Source organism: Schistocerca cancellata, chromosome 11 (genome assembly GCF_023864275.1).
Source record: "Schistocerca cancellata isolate TAMUIC-IGC-003103 chromosome 11, iqSchCanc2.1, whole genome shotgun sequence".
Classification (NCBI taxonomy): Eukaryota; Metazoa; Arthropoda; class Insecta; order Orthoptera; family Acrididae; genus Schistocerca; species Schistocerca cancellata.
Window position 1 is genome coordinate 165,624,518 of NC_064636.1, and position 24,337 is coordinate 165,648,854.

The 24,337-nt window shown below is 44.5% G+C and overlaps 1 protein-coding gene across 1 annotated transcript in view; it reads left to right on the forward strand.

Annotated features, from left to right (window-relative positions):
• The window catches only part of LOC126108438 (protein SCO1 homolog, mitochondrial), a 55,723-nt gene that overhangs the window by 12,947 nt on the left and 18,439 nt on the right, over positions 1-24,337 (forward strand). Inside the window, exon 4 of the mRNA XM_049913654.1 lies at positions 23,362-23,570. Coding sequence (XP_049769611.1) covers positions 23,362-23,570 — 209 coding nt within the window. The remainder of the gene's footprint in view (positions 1-23,361; positions 23,571-24,337) is intronic.

Here is a 24,337-nt window from a genome sequence, read left to right on the forward strand (position 1 = left end):
AATACACAAAAATCGCGACCAGGAACTTCTGTTTTACTCACACTAGAAAAACTAACACTTGTTCCTTCCACATTAACTTTGATATACGTGATAATTAATCACTGTGCGACTTCATCGTACAATTCTTTCTCTCCATCTTCCACATCGCATCTAGCTTTTACTTCCACCGACCTCATTTCTATGATCCGACTGACACTTCTAGCTCTGGACACCGACCGACTCACGTGCCCAGTTGTGTTACTTACTGGCACAGAGCTGGTGCAACTCAACAAAATAAGGCACGTAGTGTTCCACAGTTTCCAGAATGTGCGACTCAGTAGTTAGCACGTGTCAGAATTGGCTCGTAGTTCGTGCCGGCCAAAGAGTAGGAGTGCAGCTGAGCGAGTGCTCTTACAGGTGTACTCTTGCAGCTTTACATGGCGGAAGAGGGGGAAGATGAAGAAAAACTGTGTAGGAGGGTCATGAGTTATGCTCATATAGATTAGTTAGTAGAGCACTTACCCACAAAATGTTATGTAGCTGCTGCCTTGCTCGTTGTAGTCGAAGCTAAGTCGGAACACTTCACAAGATCTGTCACCCGACATAACACGTGACATACTTACCTTTTTCTTTTAACTCGGTGCCGTAGTTGAGTGTCTCGAAGTAGAGGTCCTGCTAATCAGTGCCTCTGAAATCCTGTGTTTAGCGAAGGAAAGGCTCGACTTCTTCATGTTTCGCAGCTGGTATTGGAGCAAAAGAAGATTTAGTGTGACTCGTGAATTTCAGTAGAACACACTTTTATAAGACATATGCCTCAAAGGCACAACCTGAAAATTAACATTATCATATATGTCATTTGTCGCAAAACCATCGTGTCTTTTGTTTTCGTTCTTGGAGAGTGCGGTTGCCCTTCGACGCGTGAGCCACTGCTGACCTGTGACACCGAAACGTAAAAGGACCCACCCACAGCAGGTGAAGCCATTTATTTGTCATCACACCTCGCCGGTGCACAGAATATGTTCTGCGACTTACTCCCTACTTAGTATTATTCTGTCACTTTCATCTTTCCTGGAATCACACAAGGAATGTGATATGTCATTTGCCTAAACAGCATGTAACACTTTGTTTTCCCCCACTTACAGGAAAGATGTCTGAACCTCTCACAATCTCAAAAAAGTAATTGATTTTTCATTAACATACAACTATAAACAACCTAATTACTAAAACACTGGATATGATTTTCTTCTTTAAAAAGAAATCAGACTCCATTTTTAATAACAAGTATCTTCAGTTTTATTGCTTCATTTCAGGTAAATTGTGCAGAACAGTGTTAGTCTACTTTGTGTATCTTCATATTATTTACTTTTTGTTGCCTGAAAGTGCAGTCGTGTCACGATATTGTTACTTTACATTCTGCATGGTGCAAAAAATTGTCGTGTAATGACCAGTCTTTCTATAAAGCAAGATATCACTTTAATATTTACAGGGTGATTCACGGAGATATGCAAATATTTTAATGTGTTATTCTAAAAGTAAAACTGAAGAAAAAAGTTCAGATAAACATAGGTCTGCAAATGTTTAGTTATGGAGTTACGGCTAGTAAAAGATTTTGCCTGAAATTTAGCACCTTCGCTAATATGAATCCATCGCAAAACTGTATGAGGTTAAAGTAAAGCACGATTTTTTTTTTTTTTTAATCTAATAAAATATGTCCCAGGTGTGTATCTGCAGTAGTTTTCCAGAACATCCAGAGAAGCAAAGATTATTATACAAGTAAATTTGTTTACTTTCCTTTAAGAATGTAGAAACGTTTATGTCATTGTTGGCAACAGTTAGTGAGTTGTTTGTCGTCTCCTAACCTTGAAACAAGTTAGTTTTCTGTATTGTTCAGTGGAAGAATATAACAACAGCCAGCCGGAGTGGCCGAGCAGTTCTAGGTGCTACTGTCTGGAACCGTGTGACTGCTACGGTTGTAGGTTCGAATCCTGCCTCGGGCATGGATGTTTGTGATGTCCATAGGTTAGTTAGGTTTAATTAGTTCTAAGTTATAGGGGACTGATGACCTCAGCAGTTAAGTCCCATAGTGCTCAGAGCAATTTGAACCATAACAACAGTGTATTTAAGTGAAACCACATAGTAAATGTTGTAGTTTTGTAGATTATATATGAAATAGGAATGCCTTTAAAATGTATGTCAGAGGAATTTTTCCAAAATTATATTCTCTATAACTTCTGTTGAAAACTTGATAATAAATCAAATTTTTATGAAATTACTACTTTGCCTTTCTGGCTGTTCTGGAAAATTACTGCAGATAACATGTCTGGGACATGTTTTGTTAGATTCACCAGATCAAGAACAACAAAATAAATGGAAATCGTGCTTTGCTTTACCCTCATACAGTTTTCCGGTGGCTTCATATTAGCGAAGTTGTTAAATTTCTGGCAAAATCTTTTATTAGCCATAGCTCCGTAACCGTACATTTGCAGATCTATGGTGATATGAACTTTTTCTTTAGTTTTACTTGTAGAATATCTTTGTGAATCACCCTGTATACGTCTACTGTGTCATCACTTACAGTTTTTATATTCATTTAATACTGCATTTGCTTCAATCCAGTATAGTATTCTTGTTCACTTCTTGTATAGTACATAGTTAGTTACCTTTTACCTTTTCTCACATTATATCTACCTGAGGAGTTACTTGTCGGGTATATGCCTACTATTTGGTGTCTTAGAGTCAAATCTCATTATAGGCTCTAGTCAACAAGTGTGTAACATTCCTGCTCCAACCATTTTCATCTCTACTGTCAGGTAAGTCTATTCGATTATAGAACTAGTTTGTAGAAAAATTTCGTATCGTGAGCACCATAAAGCTTCATACTTCCGTGTTCACTGCACTTAACACGTCTTCTAAGGGCAGTCACTGTGTTAAACCTGTATATCCTTATAGATGTAGGCGTACCCTCATTCCCCTAAAAAAATGTGGTACAGGTCATTCCCTCAATGGATTCACCTGATCAAGGTATAGACCATTCCTTCTGTGGGTCCATGTAATCTTACCTCTCACCTACGTACATAAATTAGTACATGTCATTCCTCCCACAGATTCTCCTGACGAAGGAATCGGCCATTCCTCCTGCAGATCCACATACCGTCTCCCTCTCCTACACCTCATCCACTATTTGGGTGTGCCCCATCCTAACTTCATCAGTAAACACAGCCACTAGCCCACTTTTTCTGCCTTTTCTCACTCTAAACAACAAGCTTCTCCCAGAATTGCTCTCTGCTGACATTACCTGTTCGTTCTCTATCTAAACATCTTAACTCCTCTGTTCTAACTTCTTTTTCATCTTACTCTTATTTATGACACATATAACATCTCTACATAAACATACTTTTCATGCTTATCTTTCTTGCTTCTACTTACTGATACAGTTTATAGTTTACTTTCTTATACTTACTAGATTTAGACAATACAAAAGATTACGAATAATCAAACCTTCCCGTACTCTTGTTAACTCTTTAAGATCTTGCTTCTTATTGGGCTACGGACATTAACATGCAATCAGTTTGTCTTGCCATCCATCTCTTATCTGGTCTCTTCTCCCCTATAAAGTGTGGCATGAGTAACATGTGTCACTTACTTAACCCAAAATATAGAACCTGATAATTTATTGTCGTCATCATGCGTGAAATAACTGCCAGTGCAATCCTACTGTTGTATGCTGTAAATTCTACTATATAGACTTTAAAAGGAAGAAATCGTATGATAAGAACTTTGCCTATCGTCAGAAGGAAGATAGATTTCATACTTCTAATGGAGAAGTAAGAAACGAAAGTAGTCAGACAGGTATGTTAGGATGAAAGAAGAAAAGAAGACAGTACCCCATACATGGATTCCCTTACCACACAACACCTCAGAGTCCTGCATCTCCTAAGGCACTTCACAGTGGTGCCACAGGGAGAAGTTGTTTGACATTCACTACAGGACGGAGTGCACGGCGTCACCATCACAGTCACTTCAAAAACTGATCCTAACAAACTCCTATGAAAGGCAATGGAATAGGCAAGTGTATTCACGTAAGTCGTTACCAGTGGTCAGTATAATTTCTCCCCCCAGGGGGACCACAACTCTTTTGTGGATACGTGCGTAGCGAGCACGGGACCCCGAGCTAATGTGGCCTTCCTTACTTTCCGGGCTGCATACCTTCCCTTTCCGCATCCTTCCCCACCCCCATCTTCGCCCCTCCTCCCCTCACCTCTGGCTCTTTCCTTCCCTTTCTCCCCATCTGGGAGTATGGTTTGTGCCTACGTCCAGAGACGGACGCTCGTAAATGTAACGCATTCTTCGCCTTCTTTGCTTGTATGTCTTCTTCCTTCCTTTGTCCTTCTCTTTTCCTTACCTCTTCTCCTTACCTTTTTCTCCACTGCGGTGTTTGAGATCTCTCTTCTTTCCTTTCCCTTTCTCTGTCTTCCTCCCTGTGCGTGTCTGAAGGCCGACTCACGCATTTTTGTGCGTAGCCGGTGACGGGGTAACGCGTAATTCCCCGCCCCGGGTAGACAGGTAGGACACGTACGTACCCCCTGGTAACGGCCAGGCCCAGGGAGGGGTGATTACCCGAGCTGATACCTTCCATCGGAGACGCCGGTAATCGTGGGGGATTCTTCCGCAATGGTTTCCTCACCTTCCACTATGTCTGCTCACAAACGTAAGTTCACCGAGTCTCAACCACAGACAGTTCTTCCATCGTTGCCACAGTTCCTTGTCGTTTCTCGGTCTGACGAAGGTCACGACTACTCCACGGTCAACCCCTTTCATTATTCAGAAAGGTGTCGACACAATTGCAGGTCCTGTAAAGTCTTGTTCCAGATTACGGAATGGCACCTTGTTGTTAGAAACAGTCAGTGCCGTCCAGGCACAAAAATTGCTGCGTACTTCACTGCTCCACACCTTCCCTGTCCGGGTTGAAGTGCACCGCACTTTAAATTCCTCACGTGGAGTCGTATATACACGCTCCCTCGATGGATTGTCTGACGAAGAAATTCAGCACTACCTGTCTGACCAGGGCGTAACGGCTGTTCATAGAGTTATGAAAAGGGTTGACACGAACATCATTCCAACCCGCACTGTCTTCTTGACATTTGACAAAGTTCAACTCCCATCCAAAATCAAAGCAGGCTATGAGATAATTTCCGTTCGCCCTTACGTCCCAAACCCTACGCGTTGTTATCGGTGTCAGCGGTTCAATCACACCAGCCAGTCCTGTTCCAATCCGGCCAAATGTGTTACGTGTGGCAAGGATGCCCATGAGGGTGCTTGTCCACCTCCATCCCCTCGCTGCATCAACTGTATGAGTGACCACGCTGCTTCCTCTCGAGATTGCACCATTTTTAAAGACGAAAAGTTCATCCAGGAAATCAGAGTGAAGGAAAAGGTGTCGACCTTTGCTGCTCGAAAATTATTCGCCAGTCGACAGCCCACCGTGCCTCAGACAGGAAAATACAGCACTGTCCTTGCTTCTCCTCGGCCAACAAAGGAGGCGGCCATGCACACTTGCGACCTCACCTTTAGTGCCACAGTCGTCAGATCGGCCAGTGCAAAGATCGCCCGTTCAACCTCACCACTTTCGCCTGCCCGCTCTATGGCTCACCCTTCATCGGGTTCTGCTAAATCTCGAGCCCAAAAGTCAGACACCAAGACTTCGAAAAAAGAGCATACTCGTGAAGATTTTTTACGTACCCCAACTTCACAACCATTGGTTCCTCCTTCATCTAAACATCATATTTCCAAGAAGGCTACTAAGAAATCCAGTTCATCTCCTTCTCCGCCAAGGCGTGTCCCATCTACAGCACCACCTGGCGGAAATCGCCCTCGGCCGTCTTCTGTGTCGCCGAGGCACACTGCTGGCGACCGATCAACCGGCCGATCGCTGGTGGCAGGAGCTGCTCCTGAACAACCTATGGATTAGGATCTTCTGCCTTCGGCTGAATGCTATTCCATGCTGTCGGTCGCAAGCTCTGAGCAGCCATTGAGTTGACAGCACCCTTGGTCACATTCCTCAATTTTCTGTTCACCCTATGTCTATTGTCCACTGGAATATCCGCAGCATTCGAGCCAATCGGGATGAATTGTCGATCCTCTTACGATCCTACTCGCCGGTCATCTTCTGTCTTCAGGAAACAAAGCTGCGTCCCTATGACCACTTTGTTCTCCCTCCATCGTCCACACCAATGGCACGAGCAGATCTCCTTCATCTTCTTGGTCAGCTTCCACCTCCCTATTTGCTATTTGGGGACTTCAATGCCCACCACCCGCTTTGGGGATCTCCACATCCTTGTCCACGTGGCTCACTATTGCTAGACGTCTTCCACCAAGCAGATCTAGTTTGCCTCAACACTGGGGTCCCTACATTTTTGTCTGCCTCCACGACAAATTTATCTCATTTGGACCTTGCGGTCGGTACTGTTCCGCTAGCTCGGCACTTTGAATGGTTCGCCCTTGATGATACACACTCGAGTGACCACTTTCCATGTGTCCTTAGACTGCAGCCTCAACTGCCATATATGCGCCCGCAACGCTGGAAGTTTGCCCAAGCCGATTGGACACTTTTTTCGTCTCTAGCGACATTCGATGACCGTCACTTTCCTAGCGTCGACGATGAGGTCAGTCATATTACAGACGTTATTCTTACAGCTGCAGAACGTTCAATACCACGCACCTCCGAATTGTCCCGGCGCTCCCCAGTTCCTTGGTGGAACGAGGCATGCTGTGACGCAATAAGTGAGCGGCGATATGCTCTTCGTGTTTTCTGCCACCATCCTATTTTGGCCAACTGTATCCGCTATAAGCAGTTCCGTGCGCGATGCCGTTGTGTCATCCGCGATAGCAAGAAGGCAAGCTGGAAATTCTTTATTAACTCATTTAACACCTTCACTCCCTCCTCGGAAGTTTGGAGTCGGCTTCGACGGTTCTCAGGCGCGCATAGTTTCTTCCCGGTCTCTGGGCTCACTGTCGCGCATGACCCCGTCGCAATTTCTAACTCGTTGGGTCAGCACTTTGCTGAGATTTCGTGCTCTTCAAATTACCCGCCAGTGTTTCTCCCGAAGAAACGTGCAGCGGAAGTGCAACATCTTGCTTTCTCCTCGCAAAATCGCGAAACTTACAATACTGTTTTCTCCATGCGGGAACTCCAACATGCACTCTCTTCTTCTCGCTCCTCCGCCCCAGGACCGGATGGTATCCACGTCCAAATGTTGCTGCATTTATCAACACATAGTCTGCGTTACCTCCTTCGCCTTTATAATCGAATTTGGACCGACAGTGCTTTTCCCAGACGATGGCGAGAAGCTATCGTCGTTCCTGTTCCGAAACCTGGAAAGGACAAACATCTCCCCCCTAGCTATCGCCCCATTTCTCTCACGAGTAGTGTCTGTAAGGTTTTGGAGCGTATGGTGAATTACCGTTTAGCTTGGTGGCTGGAATCCCGCAGTCTTTTAACACCTGCCCAATGCGGATTCCGAAAGCATCGTTCTGCAGTTGACCATCTTGTTGCTCTCTCCACTTACATCATGAACAATTTTCTCCGGAAACGCCAAACAGTAGCAATATTTTTTGATCTGGAAAGAGCATACGATACCTGTTGGAGGACAGGCATCCTCCGCACACTGTTCTCTTGGGGCTTTCGAGGTCGGCTGCCCCTTTTTCTTCGCAAATTTATGGCAGAGCGCACATTTAGAGTGCGGGTGAACGCTACTCTCTCCTGTACTTTCTCCCAAGAAAACGGGGTACTCCAGAGCTCCGTGCTGAGTGTTGTACTGTTTGCCATTGCCATAAATCCAATTATGGGTTGTCTCCTTCCTGATGTCTCGGGCTCCCTTTTTGTGGACGATTTTGCGATCTACTACAGCTCTCAACGGACCAGCCTTCTTGAACGACGTCTTCAAGGATGTCTCGATCGCCTCCACTCTTGGAGCGTTGAAATCGGCTTCCGTTTTTCTCCCAGTAAGACCGTTTGTGTTAATTTTTGGCGACGTAAGGAGTTTCTTCCACCCTCCTTACATCTAGGACCTGTCAACCTTCCGTTTTCGGACGTCGCTAAATTCTTGGGTCTTATGTTTGACAGAAAACTGTGTTGGTCCTCCCTCGTTTCCTATCTTTCGGCTCGCTGTCTGCGATCCCTCAACACCCTCCGTGTCCTGAATGGCACCTCCTGGGGAGCAGACCGAGTGGTCCTTCTCCGCCTCTATCGCGCCTTAGTGCGCTCGAAATTGGACTGTGGAAGCATAGTCTACTCCTCTGCTCGGCCGTCTATTCTTCGGCGTCTCGACTCTATCCACCACTGTGAATTACGTTTAGTGTCTGGAGCTTTTTACACCAGCTCTGTGGAAAGCCTTTATGCTGAGACTGCTGAACCTCCGCTGTCCATTCGGCGAGCAGTCCTTCTGAGTCGTTATGCTAGCCATCTGTCTTCCATGCCTGCTAATCCAGCCCATGACATTTTTTTCCATTTTTCTGAAACCTTCTTGACAACTTGGGGTACAGCACCGCCTTGGCTCTGTCCACGGATCTGCCTGCTCCGTGACCTTTGTCGATTTCCCAAGGATGGTACCCCTTCACTTGTTTATCGTCGGGCATTTGCTGCTCTATGTGCACAAATGAAGGAAGCCACATTTATTTACACCGATGGCTCGAAAACATCGTTAGGTGTAGGGAGTGCCTATATTGTTGGCGACACCCCAAATCACTTTCGGCTTCCCGACCAGTGTTCGGTTTATACTGCCGAGCTTTACGCTGTTCTCCAGGCTGTCCACTACATCCGCCGCCATCAGCGAATACAGTACGTTATCTGCTCAGATTCTCTCAGCTCTCTCCTCAGTCTCCAAGCTCTTTACCCTGTGCACCCTCTGGTCCACCGGATTCAGGACTGTCTGCGCTTGCTCCACCTGGGGGGCGTCTCGGTGGCGTTCCTCTGGCTCCCGGGACACGTTGGTATCTGTGGAAATGAGGCGGCCGATATAGCGGCCAAGGCTGCAGTCTCTCTTCTTCGGCCAGCTATTCAATCGCTTCCCTTCGCTGATCTACGGAGCGTTTTATGTCGTCATGTTGTTCTTTTAAGGCACGCACATTGGTCGACACTTCCCCATAATAAATTGCGGGACGTGAAAGCTCTTCCTTGTGCTTGGACCTCTTCCTCCCGAACGTGTCGTCGGGAGGAGGTAATTTTAACTAGACTCCGGATAGGGCACTGTCTTTTTAGCCATCGACATCTTTTAAGCGGCGATCCTCCCCCACTCTATCCCCACTGCTCTCAGCTGTGGACGGTAAGACACCTTTTAATTGAGTGCCCCTATTTTAATCCGTTACGCTCCCGTCTACAGCTGTCGCCTGATATATCGTCGATTTTAGCAGATGACACGCGCTCAGCCGATCGCGTTCTCGCATTTATTAGTGCCAGTGAAACGACGTCAGTCATTTGAAGCTTTTTTTGGGGACAATAAACCCCTTCTGTAGAGGATTTTTAAGCCTTCCTTCTGTTTTTAGTTTCTCCAATTTTATGACTTTCGTTCCCATTGCTGCTGGTTTCCATTTTCGGTTTTTTACTGTTTCTTAAGTCCTGGACCGGGCGCTAATGACCATAGCAGTTTTGTGCCCTAAAAAAAAAAAAAAAATTGTCTGTGGTCAGTCTATTTGCTGGTCAATACTCGATAGATGTGATCTCCGTACCAATGATTGAACTGCCCCAATAAAATTCAATTACAAACCCAACCATTCTATTCTTTTTCATGTTTAAAAAATGTACAAAATCAATAATTCCTTATTCTAAATCCCAGAATATTTAGCTTACTATGTTCACAGCTTATGCAAAGACCTTCTGGTTTAAAGCATTTCTCTGCAAGTATCATAGTGCTATAACCATCATATAATAATACATGTACTACACGTACATCATACATCTTCAGAATTTTCCTTAAAATGTTAATTTATAGTTAAGTTTATGAACTAAGTTCATACTGATGCAGTTATCATTGAATCGACAATAGACGTTATGAATACAGGTGTTGAGGTCATATTTTTAGTTCTCTTTCTGCAAGAAGTGGTAGTAGAATGTATAATACTAATATAATAGAATAGTCAAAGGAGATAGAAATGTCCCCAAGAAAACTAAGATCAAGATACAGAAACAATTTAACTCGACCTGCTGGTGGACGTCAATCCACCGAGTTCACAAAGAGCATGAACTCTCCTGGGGCCTTAAATCTTTTCATCATATCTGTATTGTAAAGTCCTTTACCTTGCCCTGTATCACTGTCTATTACATATACTGCTTTTCAGTGCGGTACATTCTGAACTATAAAAGATCCACTGTAATGCTGAAAAAAATTGCTCGTTTCCTTCTTTACATTTGAGCTGCAATGAAAATCCCATACTAATACTAAATCATTTATATGATAGTTTTGTACAACAGTCTTCTTATTAAAAGTTCTGTCTTTTTTTTTGTGCCTGTGTAATCAAATTCTCTTGTACTTTCTCTAGCAACTTTTCCAAGTCGATTGCCAAAGAGTTTAGCCATGTAAATGCAATGCAAGTATTCTCTATTATGTACCCTCTGTGACTACACTGTTTTCTTAGACATGATAACACTGAAACACTATATCACTATCTAGATGGAAACAAGTTTTCAATGTGGATTTTTCTGAACAGCTCAATCATTCTTACGAATTGCCATACCTCATCATGTAGCCGAAGTAACTGCAAGTACAAGTACCACAGTGAGTTGCATCACCCAGCGCAACTGACGTTTCAAACACAGTGACGGACAGTACGGGCCGTACAGCAGCATCCCTGCAATGTTGCTCAGCTACTACTGCATCCCCACCGACGTCTAGATTCGAATTCTTCTTCTCCGACATTATTTTATTCGTGTGTCGACATTTAATTGAAGTTGCTGTAATGTGTGTACCACAATTTTATAAGTATGGTTTGTCTTCAGATTTCACGAATTGTGCCGATAATTCCTTTCGCTTTCTTCTCAGCAGAATGTTACTGACTTCAGACAGTACAGTTACATCTGTTTATTTATAGTTTCTCCTTTTGTTTAATCCTTGTTGCTCTTAGCAATGCCATAATATATCACTCATTGAATTTCAAGATTTCATAAATTTATAGTTATCTTCTTCCATTAGCTCCACTGCTCAGTGTTCTGTACACTGTGAGCCAAATGAAATGTTTTGTCTTGCTAATCGTAGGGTTTTATGTAGCTGCCGGCTGATTCCTTGTAGTCAAAGTGAATTTATAACAGTACACTAGATCTCTCACCTGATGTAACACGTGATGTATTTACCTTTTTCGTTTAAACCGGTCATCGTAGTTGATTGTCTCGAAGTAGAGGTTCTGCCTAATCAGTGCCTCTGAACACCTTTGTGTAACCGAGGAAAGGCTTGACTACCTCACATTCTGCAGCAAAAGAAGGTAACTTCTGCTTGTGTCCACTACTCTCCTTTTATAAACATATACTTCCTTAAATGGTTGTACAGACATTTCTGTGACTCGTGAATTTGAATAGAACACACCTTTATGTGACATATGCCTTGAAGGCACAACCTGACCAGATTACCAAATATTTCATTTGTCACAAATCCATCTTGTTTTTTGTTTTTATTCTTGGAGAGTGGTTGCTGTTTGACCACCAATTCACCGTCAAGCAACAGTGCCAAAATGTAAAAGACCCTACCCAGAGCAGGTGAAGCCATTTATTTGTCACCACCTGTTGCCGTTTTCTCGTATCTTAAACTTACCATTTAATGTTCGCACATAACAGAAATGGGTACCCGCCTAAAGTACACATTCCGCTACTTACTCCCTACTAAATACTATTCTGTCTCGATCGTCTTTCCTTGTACTACACAAATAATGTTAAATGCTGTCTGACTAAATGGTACGTAACACTTCAGTTCGAGTCCCGGTCCAGTACACATTTTTAATGTCGCCGAGTTTCAAATCGGCATACAGTGCACTTCACAGTGAAAGATTCATTCTGGAAATACCGTTTATTTACTTAATGTTTTGGGTAAGACTGTTGTGAAGCTGCCGGTCAGAATGGAAATGAATTAGTGTTTAGTTCCTTATGTGGCACATTTTGTTTTGCCTGTCCGATTCTGCAATACGAACTGTGACATTCTGCTCTTTGAACTGGTCTCAGTACTTGTCGATTACCTCTATTGTGCTCTCCGATGTCTGGGGAAACTTATTCGCAGTATTCTTGTCGACACCAAAAGTACTTTTGGATTATTTTGTGGGCACTGCTTTTTTTCTATCCCACTGTCACAAATTCCACCACACAGAAAACTCAGTCGGCCTCCACCCTGCCTCCGACGAGCTCTCACTCGACACCACGGAACTCGCAAATTGTGGTAGTTTGTGGTCAGTGTAAAGCGTGCAGTAGGGTGTCCGTCTCGGAGCTGTCGAAGTAACCGATTCGCGACAGTTCATTGTGTCACAGTAGTGCCGACTGCTGCTCAGATTGCTGTGGCATATACAGTACAACGTGACAGGGCCGTGAACCGAACACAGTGTTCTTCCCTCTCCACTCGGCTTGCAATCAGTGACGCCACCACTTCTTACCCCCAGCCTAGCAGCTGCCGACTAGAGGCAGGGAAGCGTGAGGAGTGGTTCGTTTGGATGCAATTCTCAGAGACTGTCGACAGAGTTGCCGGAGACGGCGGTCGTGTGTGCGTGAGTTGTGTACGAGTGATTGTGGGAATGTCTGTGTGCTCTCATTTTCTGACAAATGCTGTGGCCAAAAATTTAGTTGTGAGAGTGCGTTTGTCTTTCCCGTGTGCCCGTCTGCAGCTCGGTGATCGTCGGTACGGTGAGTTGCTACCTGTCTTCGTCAGTATCGATTCTCGGACTATTAGTGCAAGTTATCTGTTGCACGGATCGATCACCGCAGTCTCGTTTCGTCTACACGGTGTCTGTAACGTCTGAATAGCTGGCTACGCCAGTGGACTTCCACGGCGGGAAGAAACGGCGGGCCATTTTTGTGGGTATCTCTAACGAGCGGACCTACCGGGCTGGAGCCCACCGTTTCCCACTAACGTGCAGGCCCTGCCCGTCGGACGTAGTCTCGCCGACCTGCCCGTGGGCCGGGTCTATTTGTGTGTGGCGTAATGCAGCCGATTTTCGTGGTTTATCTGCGGGCCACGGCCGACGCATTTCAGGAATTGCGACTGTATCACCACAAGTACATTGTACAGTGCAGCATTTTATAGACATTTTATTTGTTGTGGTAAATTTTGTCATTTCAAAAGTAGTTTATATATTAGAAAGTATGAGCGATAAGAACGAGAAAATTGTGGGAGTCACTGCCAGTTTGTACACTGTACTCTTATATTTCTCGAAAGTAAAATCACACAGTACCTGTAAAATGATAGACATAACACAGTAGGTAATAACCGACAGTAACGAACATAGAAGAAACGACATTTTATTGGTGGTCACCTATAGCGTTGGTTTGCACAATTCTTCCCTGCCTTATATAGTTCTTTCGAGAGGCCTACTATTGTCTGAGGTTATTTCTGAAATCAGTGAAGGTGTTTTAAATGTGTCTTTCGGCTCCAACGAAATGTGTATTTTTATCGCCAAATGTGGTTTTAATGAAACATACATACCATTTGTCTTGTTTTTCCCATCTAAAACCGGTTCATTGCAAAAGATGTTGATACCAGTACTTAAGATTTGTGCTCACATATTTACAAATATAGAAGTCCTTCATTTTTTCTCAACTTACGTGGCTACTTACCCTCGACATCTCAAAATTTGTCAGGGAATTCAGAGAAATATCAGGGAATTTAACTCGGGGGAACTTGGGGCAACCCTGGTACGGTTAAAGTGTGGTACAGACCCCACAAAGCCACGGACGCAAGTTGTCAACGAGACACTGTGCGAGCTGGTGATGGCTCCACAGTGGTGTGGGCTGTGTTTACATAGAACTGAACTGATCATCGACTGGAAAGGGTCACGTTGGGCTACGTGAAGACCATTTGCAGCCAGTCGTGGGCTCCACATTCTCAAACGACGATCGAGTTACTACGGACGATAATGCGCCGTATCACCTGGCCACAATTGATCGGTTTGAAGAACATTCCCAACAGTTCGAACGAATTGTGTGACCGGCCAGATTGCCCGACGTGAATCCCGTCGAATATTTCTGGGACGTAATCGAGAGGTCAGTTTGTGCACAAAATCCTGCACCTTCAGTACTTCCACAATTACAGACTGCTATAGAGGCAGCACGTCTCATTATTTCTCGAGGGGCTTCCGTCTCGTCCGGCCCTTGTCACTTTGAGTTGCTGCCCTGCAACGGACAAAAGGAGATCCGACTCGATCTTAGGACGTATCCCGTGACTTTTGTCGACTCGGTATATATCTCGTTGTCGGTATTCGGATTAACTCGAACTTGGTTTCAGTGGCTTTATAAAAATATTGTTGTATCACTTTTTGCGTGCTACACTGCTCAGAGAAGCTGGTTAATCTGACAGACTCTGCATGTGACACAATGTTTTCACATTTAACAAATAAAATATTTATTTTCACCTTTTGCCAAATTAAAGTCACAATTATGTAGAATTGCTGTCACGACCCACATTGACAGACAATCTCTCTGGACGAAGTGCAAGTTGTGACTAACTTGTCCAGTGAAATGAAATGTCACGTGGCTAGGGCCTCCTGTCAGGTAGACCGGTCGCCCGGTGCGAGTCTTTTTAGTTGACGCCATTTCGGTGACTTGCGTGTGGACGGGGACGAGATGACGACAACACGACACGCAGTCCCCGACCGGAGAAATTCTCCGTGGCATTCCGCTGCACTGACCACTCGGCTATAGAGGCGGACACTTGTCCGATGTGTTCGGTAGAAGTCACTTTTGAGATTCTTCTTCATTATTTTACAGCTTTAGTGCTCTAATTGACGATCGTAGGCATTGAGTACGAAACGGCAATACCACTTCGAGTTGACTAGCAGTTGACCAAATGTGAACTCTGCCCGGTGTGGTGACACTCCATTCTTGACGAATTGTACAGGGCCGTGTTGCTCAGATCTCTGATCGTTTGAAATGAAACGTAAACAAAGTAACCATTTTGTAGGGATGTCCATATTATTACTGGTAAAAATTTTTAAAATGTGTTTTGTAAACAAAATTTACCTTTTTTTGCTGAGGTGTAAGAGGTGGCATTCTGATCAAAAATTCTGTCACGTTATTAAGACATGGTCTGGCACACAGTTTTATGTGCCAGAGAGTTTCTAAAACAGCAGAGTAAACATTTCATTCTGGACGTACAAGCATTGTTGTCACGTGTTTGTTTTGTGATCTTAAGTCCGAAGACTGCTTCGATGCAGCTCTCTGTGCTAGCCTATTCTCTGCCAGCTTCTTCGTTTCCAAATAACTACTGCAGCTTGCAGCCACTTGGACCTGATTACTGTAGTCTAGCCTCAGTCTCCCTCTACAATGTATACCACCCAGCAGTACTAAATTGGTGATCCCTTGATATCTCAGTGTGTCTCCTATACATCAGTTTCGTCTTGTCAGGTTGTCCTGTCGTAAAATTGTTTTTTTCCTAGTTCAGTACCTGGTTATTAGTTATTTGATTTACCCACTTAATCTTCAGCACTGTTGCGTAACACACATTTCAAAAGCTCCTACTCTCTTCTCGTCTCAACTGCATACCGTCCGCATTTCACTTCTGGACGAGGCTGTGCTCCACACAGGTACCTTCAGAAAGGACGTCCTGACATATAGTTTATATTTGACGTCAGTAAATTTCTCTTTTTCGTAAATGCTGCTCATACTATTGCTGGATTTGACATCCTCTCTATTATGGCCACAGTCAATTATTTTGCTGCCCAAATGAAAAACTCACCTGCTACTTTTAGTGTCTCATTTCTTAATCTAATTGTCTGAGTAAACGATAATTAACTAGTCCCCACCGAGGTATATCAACAACACCTGTCGGCAGCTGAGGGTTTCAGTTAATTATCGTTCATTCTAGAGAAGCTGCACGGTCATCAGTGGTATCTGTCCTTTCGAGAACAGTTACTATCTTCATATATAGTTAAATTATTACCCGGCCATTGACCTTCGTCTGTGCAAATGCGCACAGGTTGCCCAAACTCTTACGGGAATCGTCACCTTAGTGTGCGCGAGTAATGAGTGGATTGGCAAATATCTTAGGAACATTATGTATGTAAGCTGTGGACAGTTGGGAATGTGGGTCTCTCGGGAAGCGTGCAAGGGATAAGTCCCTGCAGTTGTGCTATACGTCTGTGTCCTTGGTGGCTCAGACGTATAGAGCTTCTGCCACGTAAGCAGGAGATCCCGGGTTCGAGTCCCGGTCGGGGCACACATTTTCAGCTGTCCCCGTCGATGTACGTCGACAAAACCTGTCGGCAGCTGAGGGTTTCAATTAATTATCATTTATTCTAGAGAAGCTGCACGGTCATCGACGGTATCTGTCCTTTCGAGAACAGTTATTATCTTCATATATAATTCTGTGAGTATTGCTTTATTTAATGTGATTACAGTTCATTACGTTGTTTTACTGTAAGTTCTTATTTTTTCTCCCTGAACTCCAAATCTCTTTTCAGATTTCTCCTGTTTTCCCTTTAATGCTTCCTCATTGTACAGACTGAATAATGTTGGCTACAGGAAAGAAAGCTGTTTCACTCTTTTCTGAACTACTACTTCCATTTCGTGTCCTTTGACTGTTATAACTGCAATCTGGTTTCTATAAAAATTATAAATAAACTTTAGGTTCCTGTATTTTCTCTCTTCCTTCTTCAGATATTTAGAGTGTGTATTCGATTCACATTCTCAAATGGTTTCTCTATATATATTCTTTGTAGGTCTTCTATCGTCAGGTTGGTTAACAGCTGTTCATCACGAATTTCTGTCTTCGGCCTTCCTCTTGAGAGCGGTGCAGCTGATATCCTCCGTGATCTGGTTGCTGTATTCTAGACCCGGTCTGCCTCTTATATTTTTCTATTCTGTTGTCCCTTCCGCGATACTTTTAATGATACCGTCGGGAGACGAGACCTCTCTTCCTCCACTCTGTGGAGCGCCTCTTTGTTTGATATCTTTGTCACACAGGAAATTTTGAACATTCTGCAGTAGCATCACATTTTGAAGGCCATTATTTTATGTTTTTCTGCTTCTACAAGTGTCCGAGTTTCCCTTTCGTACTGGAGGACACTCCAAACAACCGTCTCTGTGAGGTTTTTCCTGAGATGTTTGTCTGTGCTACTGTACATAAAAAGATATCTTCTCTTATTAAAAGCAGCTTTTGCCTGGTGGATTCACTTGCACTAGTCTTCCTTGATCTCCTGTCTGATGTAATTTTATTTCCTAAGTAGGCAAAGTATAATTTTACACCATAAGTAGGCAAAGGATTCGACAGTCTCTAGTTGCTTACTGTTGAGTGAGTGTCAGGCAACAGTGTGTTTTGATTTACCTTTATTAATTTTCATATTATAAGAATAGCAGACGGTGGTTTCCATCTGGGCCAGCGTCACTTCTGACTGTTCTGCACGTTCACTTAACACTGCGGCATCATCAGCAAATATCGGCACGTCTATTTTCTTAACGTGAATTTTAATTCCTCCTATAGCTCCTAGTTTCTCCCTAACTTTATCTGTTACCCTCTGAATATATCCCTCGAACAAAGGAGAGTGTGAGCAGCCCTGTCGTACACCCTGCTTGATAGTAACTACTTCTTGATGTTCTCCACACTTTATCACAGCCACCTCTTCTCTTTGCAGGCTGTACATTAATCTTCTATCCTTATACTTTATGCCAGTCTCTCTCAGCACATTAAAAAGCTGTCACCAATCTACCCTATCAAATACTTTTCCCAAGTTGATGAAGGCAATGTATGTATCTTGACCTTGCTTTAGTATTTTTTTAAGAATTAATCATAAGCCAGGTATTGCTACTCGTGTGCTTCCCTCTCTTCTGTAACTAAACTGGTCACCTGTGATCATTCCATCTATCCTGCTTTCTATCTGCCTTAGCATGAGATCAAGATCATTGAGACATGGCTTGCAAAGCTGAGGGTCCTATATTGTTCACATCTGTCTGCAGAGGCTTTCTTTGGCATTATGTTACTTTTTTTTTAAGTCTCTTGGGAGCTCCCTGGTTTCATATATAATATGTATGAGGTGGAACAGTACTCCATGTGGCTGTGCTCCAAAAACCTTGATGAGTTCCACTGGTATACCACCGACTTCAGTGGATTTCCAAAACTTTAGCTGCTCGACTGCCCGGTCATACTCGTTGTACAAGATATAATCTCCCTCTTATTCCAGATCAATTTCCTCAGTGTTCTCCAGTTCCAGATCTTCGTTATTTCTCTAAATCTACAAATGCTATAAATGTGGGATTATAATAATGTACAGAAAGTTGGTGTTGAGCATTACAGATTGTTTAGGAATAAATGAGATGACTCATTGAAAGTCAGAAATGCTGCATCATTGATAGGTACACAAATAGAAGTTACAGAGCTTGGCTTGCTTCCGGAATGCACTTCCTTTTTCCAGTTTGTAGGAAAAACATGCGCGCGCGCGCGCGCACACACACACACACACACACACACACACACACACACACACACACACCTACCTTCTCTCTCACACATCCACATGCCTGTCTCCCTATATTATGCTCAGTTGACTGCCAGCTCTTTCCCAGCCCATGGTGAGTGTACTGTGGTGAGGTAGGGGTGTGGAATGGGGAGGGGTGAGGGATGTAGAGAGGCGGGAGGTAGGGAAGGGTTTAGGGGGAAGCATCTAATGGCTTGTGAGAAAGTGAGGAGCCACCTGTGGGCTAGGTAGAGGGGGTGGTGGCAGGTGGCAGATTTCACGTGATTCCATAGACTAGGGTGTGAGATAACAGCACACAATTGGTCAATATGGAGACAAAAATTGGGTGGGACTACTGGGATAGGGGATGGTGTGCGCGCATGTCCACACTCCCCACCCCCCTTTCACACACACACACACACACACACACACACACACACACACACTATTGGGTGCAGGTGAGGGGCGCCAGCGAGTTCACTTAGGTTTAGGTCAGGACGGTTACAGGAACTAAGGATGTGCTGTAAGAATAGCTTCCAGCTGCACAGCTCAGGAAAGCTGGTGGTGGTGTGGAGGATCCAGACAGCATGGATTGTGAAGCAGGCATTGAAATCCCTCATGTTGTGCTTTGTGGCATGTTGTGCCACTGGGTGGTCCACCTCGTTTTTGGCAACAGTTTGGCAGTGGCCGTTCATTATAGTTGACAGCTGTGTGGTTGTCATACCAGTGTAAAACACTGGGCAGTGGTTGCAGCAGAGCTGGTGTATAACACAGCTGCTCTCACAGTCGGCCCAGCCTCCGATAGGGCGGAATAAGCCTGTTACGGTACTGGAGTTGGTGGTGCAGGGTGGGTGGATTGGGCAGGTCTCGCATTCGGTCTTGCACAGGAGTGTCATCCTTGTGGCAATGGGGTGAGAGTGTGAGTGGTACTAGGATGTTGCGGAGGTTGGGTGGGCAGTGGAACACCACTTTGGGAGGGGTCAGAAGTATCTTGCGTAGGATGTCTCTCATTTCAGGGCACGATAATAGATAACCGGAGCCCTAACAAAGGACGTGGCTCTGTCGTTTCAGTCTGGGGTTGTATTGGGTCACAAAGGGGCTGCTTCTTTTTGGATGGGTCTTGGTGGAATGGATTTGAGGAGCAGGTGTGTTTGGGGATATGGCACGGGAAATCTGTTTGTGGATTGGGTGTTGAGAGTATTGCCTGTCTGTGAAGAGCTCTGTGGGACCTTCAGCAAACTGGGCGAGGGAGTTCTCATTACTGCAGATGCGTGTACTGTGAATGGCTAGGCTGTATGGGAGGGAGTTTTTGGTGGGGAAGGGATAGCAGCTGTCAAAGTGCAGGTACTGTTGGCGATTGGTGTGTTTTATGTGGTTGGAGCCATCTGAAAAGAGGAGATCATCATCTAGGAAGGTGGCACAATGGGTGGAGGAGGACCATGTGAAGTGGGATGGGAGGGAAGGTGCTGAGGTTGTGTAGGAATGAGGATAAAGTGTCCTGGCCTTGGGTCCAGATTATGAAGACATCATCAGTTAACCTGAACCAGACTAGGGGTTTAGGATTTTGGGAAGCTAGGAATGTTTCCTCCACGTGGCCCAGGAAGAGGTTGGCCTCGGAAGGTGCCATAAGCGTGCCAGATTGGCTTTGGTTGGAGGGGTTGGTGACAAAGAACTGTAGGGAACAGGAGAAATAGAGTATGTCTTACACAAGTCCAGCATGATTAGATTTGAATGTGAGGCCTTTGGATAGGATTGAAATTTCTGTGAGGCTGATTTGGTGGGGAGATTAACAACAGTGTTCTAGAATATAACTTCCCTTCGAAGGTGAATTAGTTGTGGGTTACGATGTAGTTGGTTAGGTGTTCAAGGAATGGAGTGGAGGATTTAGAGTCTGCAGGCTATTTTGAGAGGTAGTGTTCAATCATGGCAAGGCTAGGGGTGTGAGAGACGTTGTGTGTATAGGGATATTGCATCGACAGTGACGAATACGGTCCAGGTGGTAAGAGTGTGAGTATGGTGCAGAGCCAGTGCAGGAAATGATTGGTATCTTTAATGTGGTTAGAGATATCGATGAATGAGGGCCGAGATTCTTTCGGTGGGGGAACTGTAACCAGCCACAATGGGGCACCTAGGATTTTTGGCTTTGTGAATTTTGGGAGCACGTAGATGGCGGGTGTACGAGCTGTTCTTGGAGAGAGTAGGGAGATAGATTCTGGAGAGAGGTTCTGGGAAGGGCCTATGGATATCAGCAGGGATTGGAGGTTACGTTGGACTTCTGGAATGGGGTCACTTCGACAGAGCTTGTAGGTGGAGTTGTCGGACAACTGGCAGAGAGCGTCTGCGAGGTACTCACTCCAGTTCATCACAACAATTGTGGAACCTTTGTCTGTCGGGAGGATGATAAGGTCAGGATCCGTTTCTAGGTTGTGTAGGACAGTCCTTTCTTCTATTGGAGAAGCTTGTTGTTCTTAGGGAGGGACCTGGGGAAAGATGGTGAGGCTAGGATGGAAGTCAGGAATTGCTGAAAGGTGACCAGAGATGACTAGGTGGCAGTGTGGGAGGGTCAGGGTTGGATGGTGGTATGAATTGGAACAGGCAGGGTTCGATGTTGCAATCAGATTGGCTTTGGTTGGAGGGGTTGGTGACAAAGAACTGTAGGTGGCAGGAGAAATAGAGTAGGTCTTACACAAGTCCAGCATGATTAAACCTGAATGTGAGGCCTAGGGATAGGATTGAAATTTCTGTGGGGCTGATTTGGTGGGGAGGTTAACAACAGTGTTCTATGATTGTTTCAGCTCTGGATTTCATGGAGTGTTGGTAGAGGGTTTTGGAGGATGTGGAAGGTTGAAAAGTCTGCTATGCAGGGTCTGGGTGATATGAGGGGTTGATGAGGAGCAACATTGTGGGTATGGTGGGATTGGATAGTGGTGCCTCAAGGCGAGAGTAGGATGCCAACAGGCTGGATAATTTGTGGAGGTGGTATTTGGAATGTTTCTCAAGGTGTTGGAGTGTGAGGATTTCAATTTGAGTGATTATGTGGGATTGCATTTCTTTAACATGTTCTCTAGGGAAATTCATAAAATCAGTATTGCCTCACATGTTCCCACATTTCTCCATTAGCCTTCCCTGAGGTTGGGATCTACCAGCAGTTCCATTCTCATTTAGATAACTGTTGGTAGTATCTTGCAACCCTGATTAATTAAACTGATGGTCGAATGGTATCCTCACCTGTCTGCACCTGCCTTCTTCGGAACGGGAATTACTAGATTCTTCTAGAAGTCTGAGAGTATTTCCCCATCTCGTATATCTTGCACACTAGATGGAATACCTCTGACAGATCTCAGTAATTTTGTGGGAATGTCGCCTACTGTAGGTACCTCATTTGAATTTCGCTCTTTCAGTGCTCTTTCAAATCCTCTTCGCAACATCATCTCTCTCACATCTCGTCGTCATTTACTTCCTCTTCTACAAATTAATTTCCCCTGGTCAGCTGTTTTATACAAGGTATCCCAGAAAGAATGGTGAATATTTAGGGGTATGACGGGAACGCAAATGCTCATTTGAACCGACAGTTACATATTAACATATGCCCTATTCTGAATGGTTTCCAAGATAGAGCATATTTAATGTCACTATTGCACATTTTTATTGAGTAACTCAAAAACTGCAACCCCTATTTTAAAATATGGTACAGTACAAAATTAAATTACATTAAATTTCACTTTTTCCCTAGCACTAATAGCTTGCACGAAGAGAGCGAAAGAATACTAAAAATATCACACGACATGCTTGTAGGCACGACATGCATGCAGTGTAGCTTAGGTAGCTTTTGTAGGCCAATTTGCGGTACGAAACTGTGGCAGGTTAAAACTGTGTGGCGGACTGAGATTCTAACTCGGGACCTTCGTCTTCGTGTGTAAGTGGTCTACCGACTGAACTATCCGAGCACAACTCGCGACCTGTCCTCGCGGCTGTACTTCTACCGGTACCTCGTTTCGTACCTCCCAGACGCCACAGAAGCTCTCCTGTGAAACGTCGGGTACAAGTACTCCCGGCAGAAAAGATATTGCGGAGACACGGTTATAGTCTCGCAGGAGAGCTTCTGTGAAGTGTGGAAAGTAGGAATGAAGTACTGGGGAAGTAAAGCCGTGAGGAGGGGTTGTGAGTCACGCTCAGGTAGCTCAGACGGTAGAGCACTCGTCCACGGAAGGCAGAGGTCCCGAGGTAGTCTCGGTCTGGCACACAGTGTTAATCTGCCAGGAAGTTTCATATCAGTACACATTCTCGTGCAGAGAGAAAATTTCTTTCCAGTTTGAGGTAGTGTCCCGATTTGATACGCCACACGTATCCTTTATCGAAGTGTTCATCTTGACCTCCTGTGTACTTCTGTGGTACATTGTAAACAATGACAGTGTATTTAATAATAAAGAAAATAAATAGCTGTCCATTAAATACGTTCTGTCCTGGAAACCGTTTGAAGGGGGGCACTTGTTTGTTTGAAGTCTTTTGCTACAAACAATCATTGCTGCCATATATCTGAATATTGACCATTCCTCGTGGGACACCCTGCATACTCCTTCCAAGATTCAGCTTTCCATTCTTTGGCTAGTACTGTCTTGCCACCTGAACACTCATTATTTATGTTCTGGATGTAGAAACATAATTGTCAGAAGTGCAGTAAAACATTAAAATACAAATATTTACCTACGACAGCAGAGGGTCAAGTAATTTCTAACTTTGTGTGTTCGGTTGCAGACAAGCTGGAGGACGTGCCGAAGGTGCAGCCGCTTTTCATCACAGTGGACCCGGAGCGAGACACGCCCACCGTCGTGGGCAAATACTGTGCCGAGTTCTCGCCGCGCATAATCGGGTTGACCGGCTCGCCGGAACAGGTGCAGCGTGCCTGCAAGGCGTACCGCGTCTACTCGAGCGCCGGCCCTCGCGACGTCGAAGACGACTACATTGTGAGTGTCGACATCTGCCTGACTCTGCTGCCTTCTCTCGCTGTGCCCGTTCCCAGCTATTGTCGTGATCTTCAGTCTCGAGAACGGTTCGGCACGTTTTCTATACTGTGCTATCCTGGGTTAGGAGAAAAAGTTTTAATTTTCCATCTACAGTGACGGCTTTTTATATTTCTCCTAGAATCTTTCCGTAATTTTTCTCTTAACAGTACGATTGAGTCTGCTAGTAAGTCCTACCGTAACACTGTAATGTTTATACACTTGCCGTATTGCTTTTACAAGTGTCGAAGTGCGAGATACTGTTCGCGTATGACAATACGGTTCTACGTGCAGCAAAAACTTACTGCACACGGCAAGGAATTGTTGTATGCAAATGGTATCTTGCACGTAGCCACTCGTACGGGCAATGTGGCAACCGTACAAATATTATGGTGTTACAGTAGGACTTGCGTGGATGGCTTGACAGTGGACTAAGATCTAAAACTGGTCACCATTTAAATAAAAACAAACTACTGTTCACTTTTACTGTTTCGTAATTTCATCGAATCCTGTTAAGTTCTGCCTACTGCTATCCAGAATGCTGGAAGTGAGACAATACTTTTTGTCTGTGATCTGCACCTAACTGGTCAGTATATTTCACCATTGTGGCCAGATAAATCCTTCCATTACTAGCCAAGATTTTTCTGAAAAAGAGAAGTTTTTCTAGCATCAAATATAAATTTAAGTTAACATACATAGTAGTTATTCCTGACACACGTTGAGTCTCACCA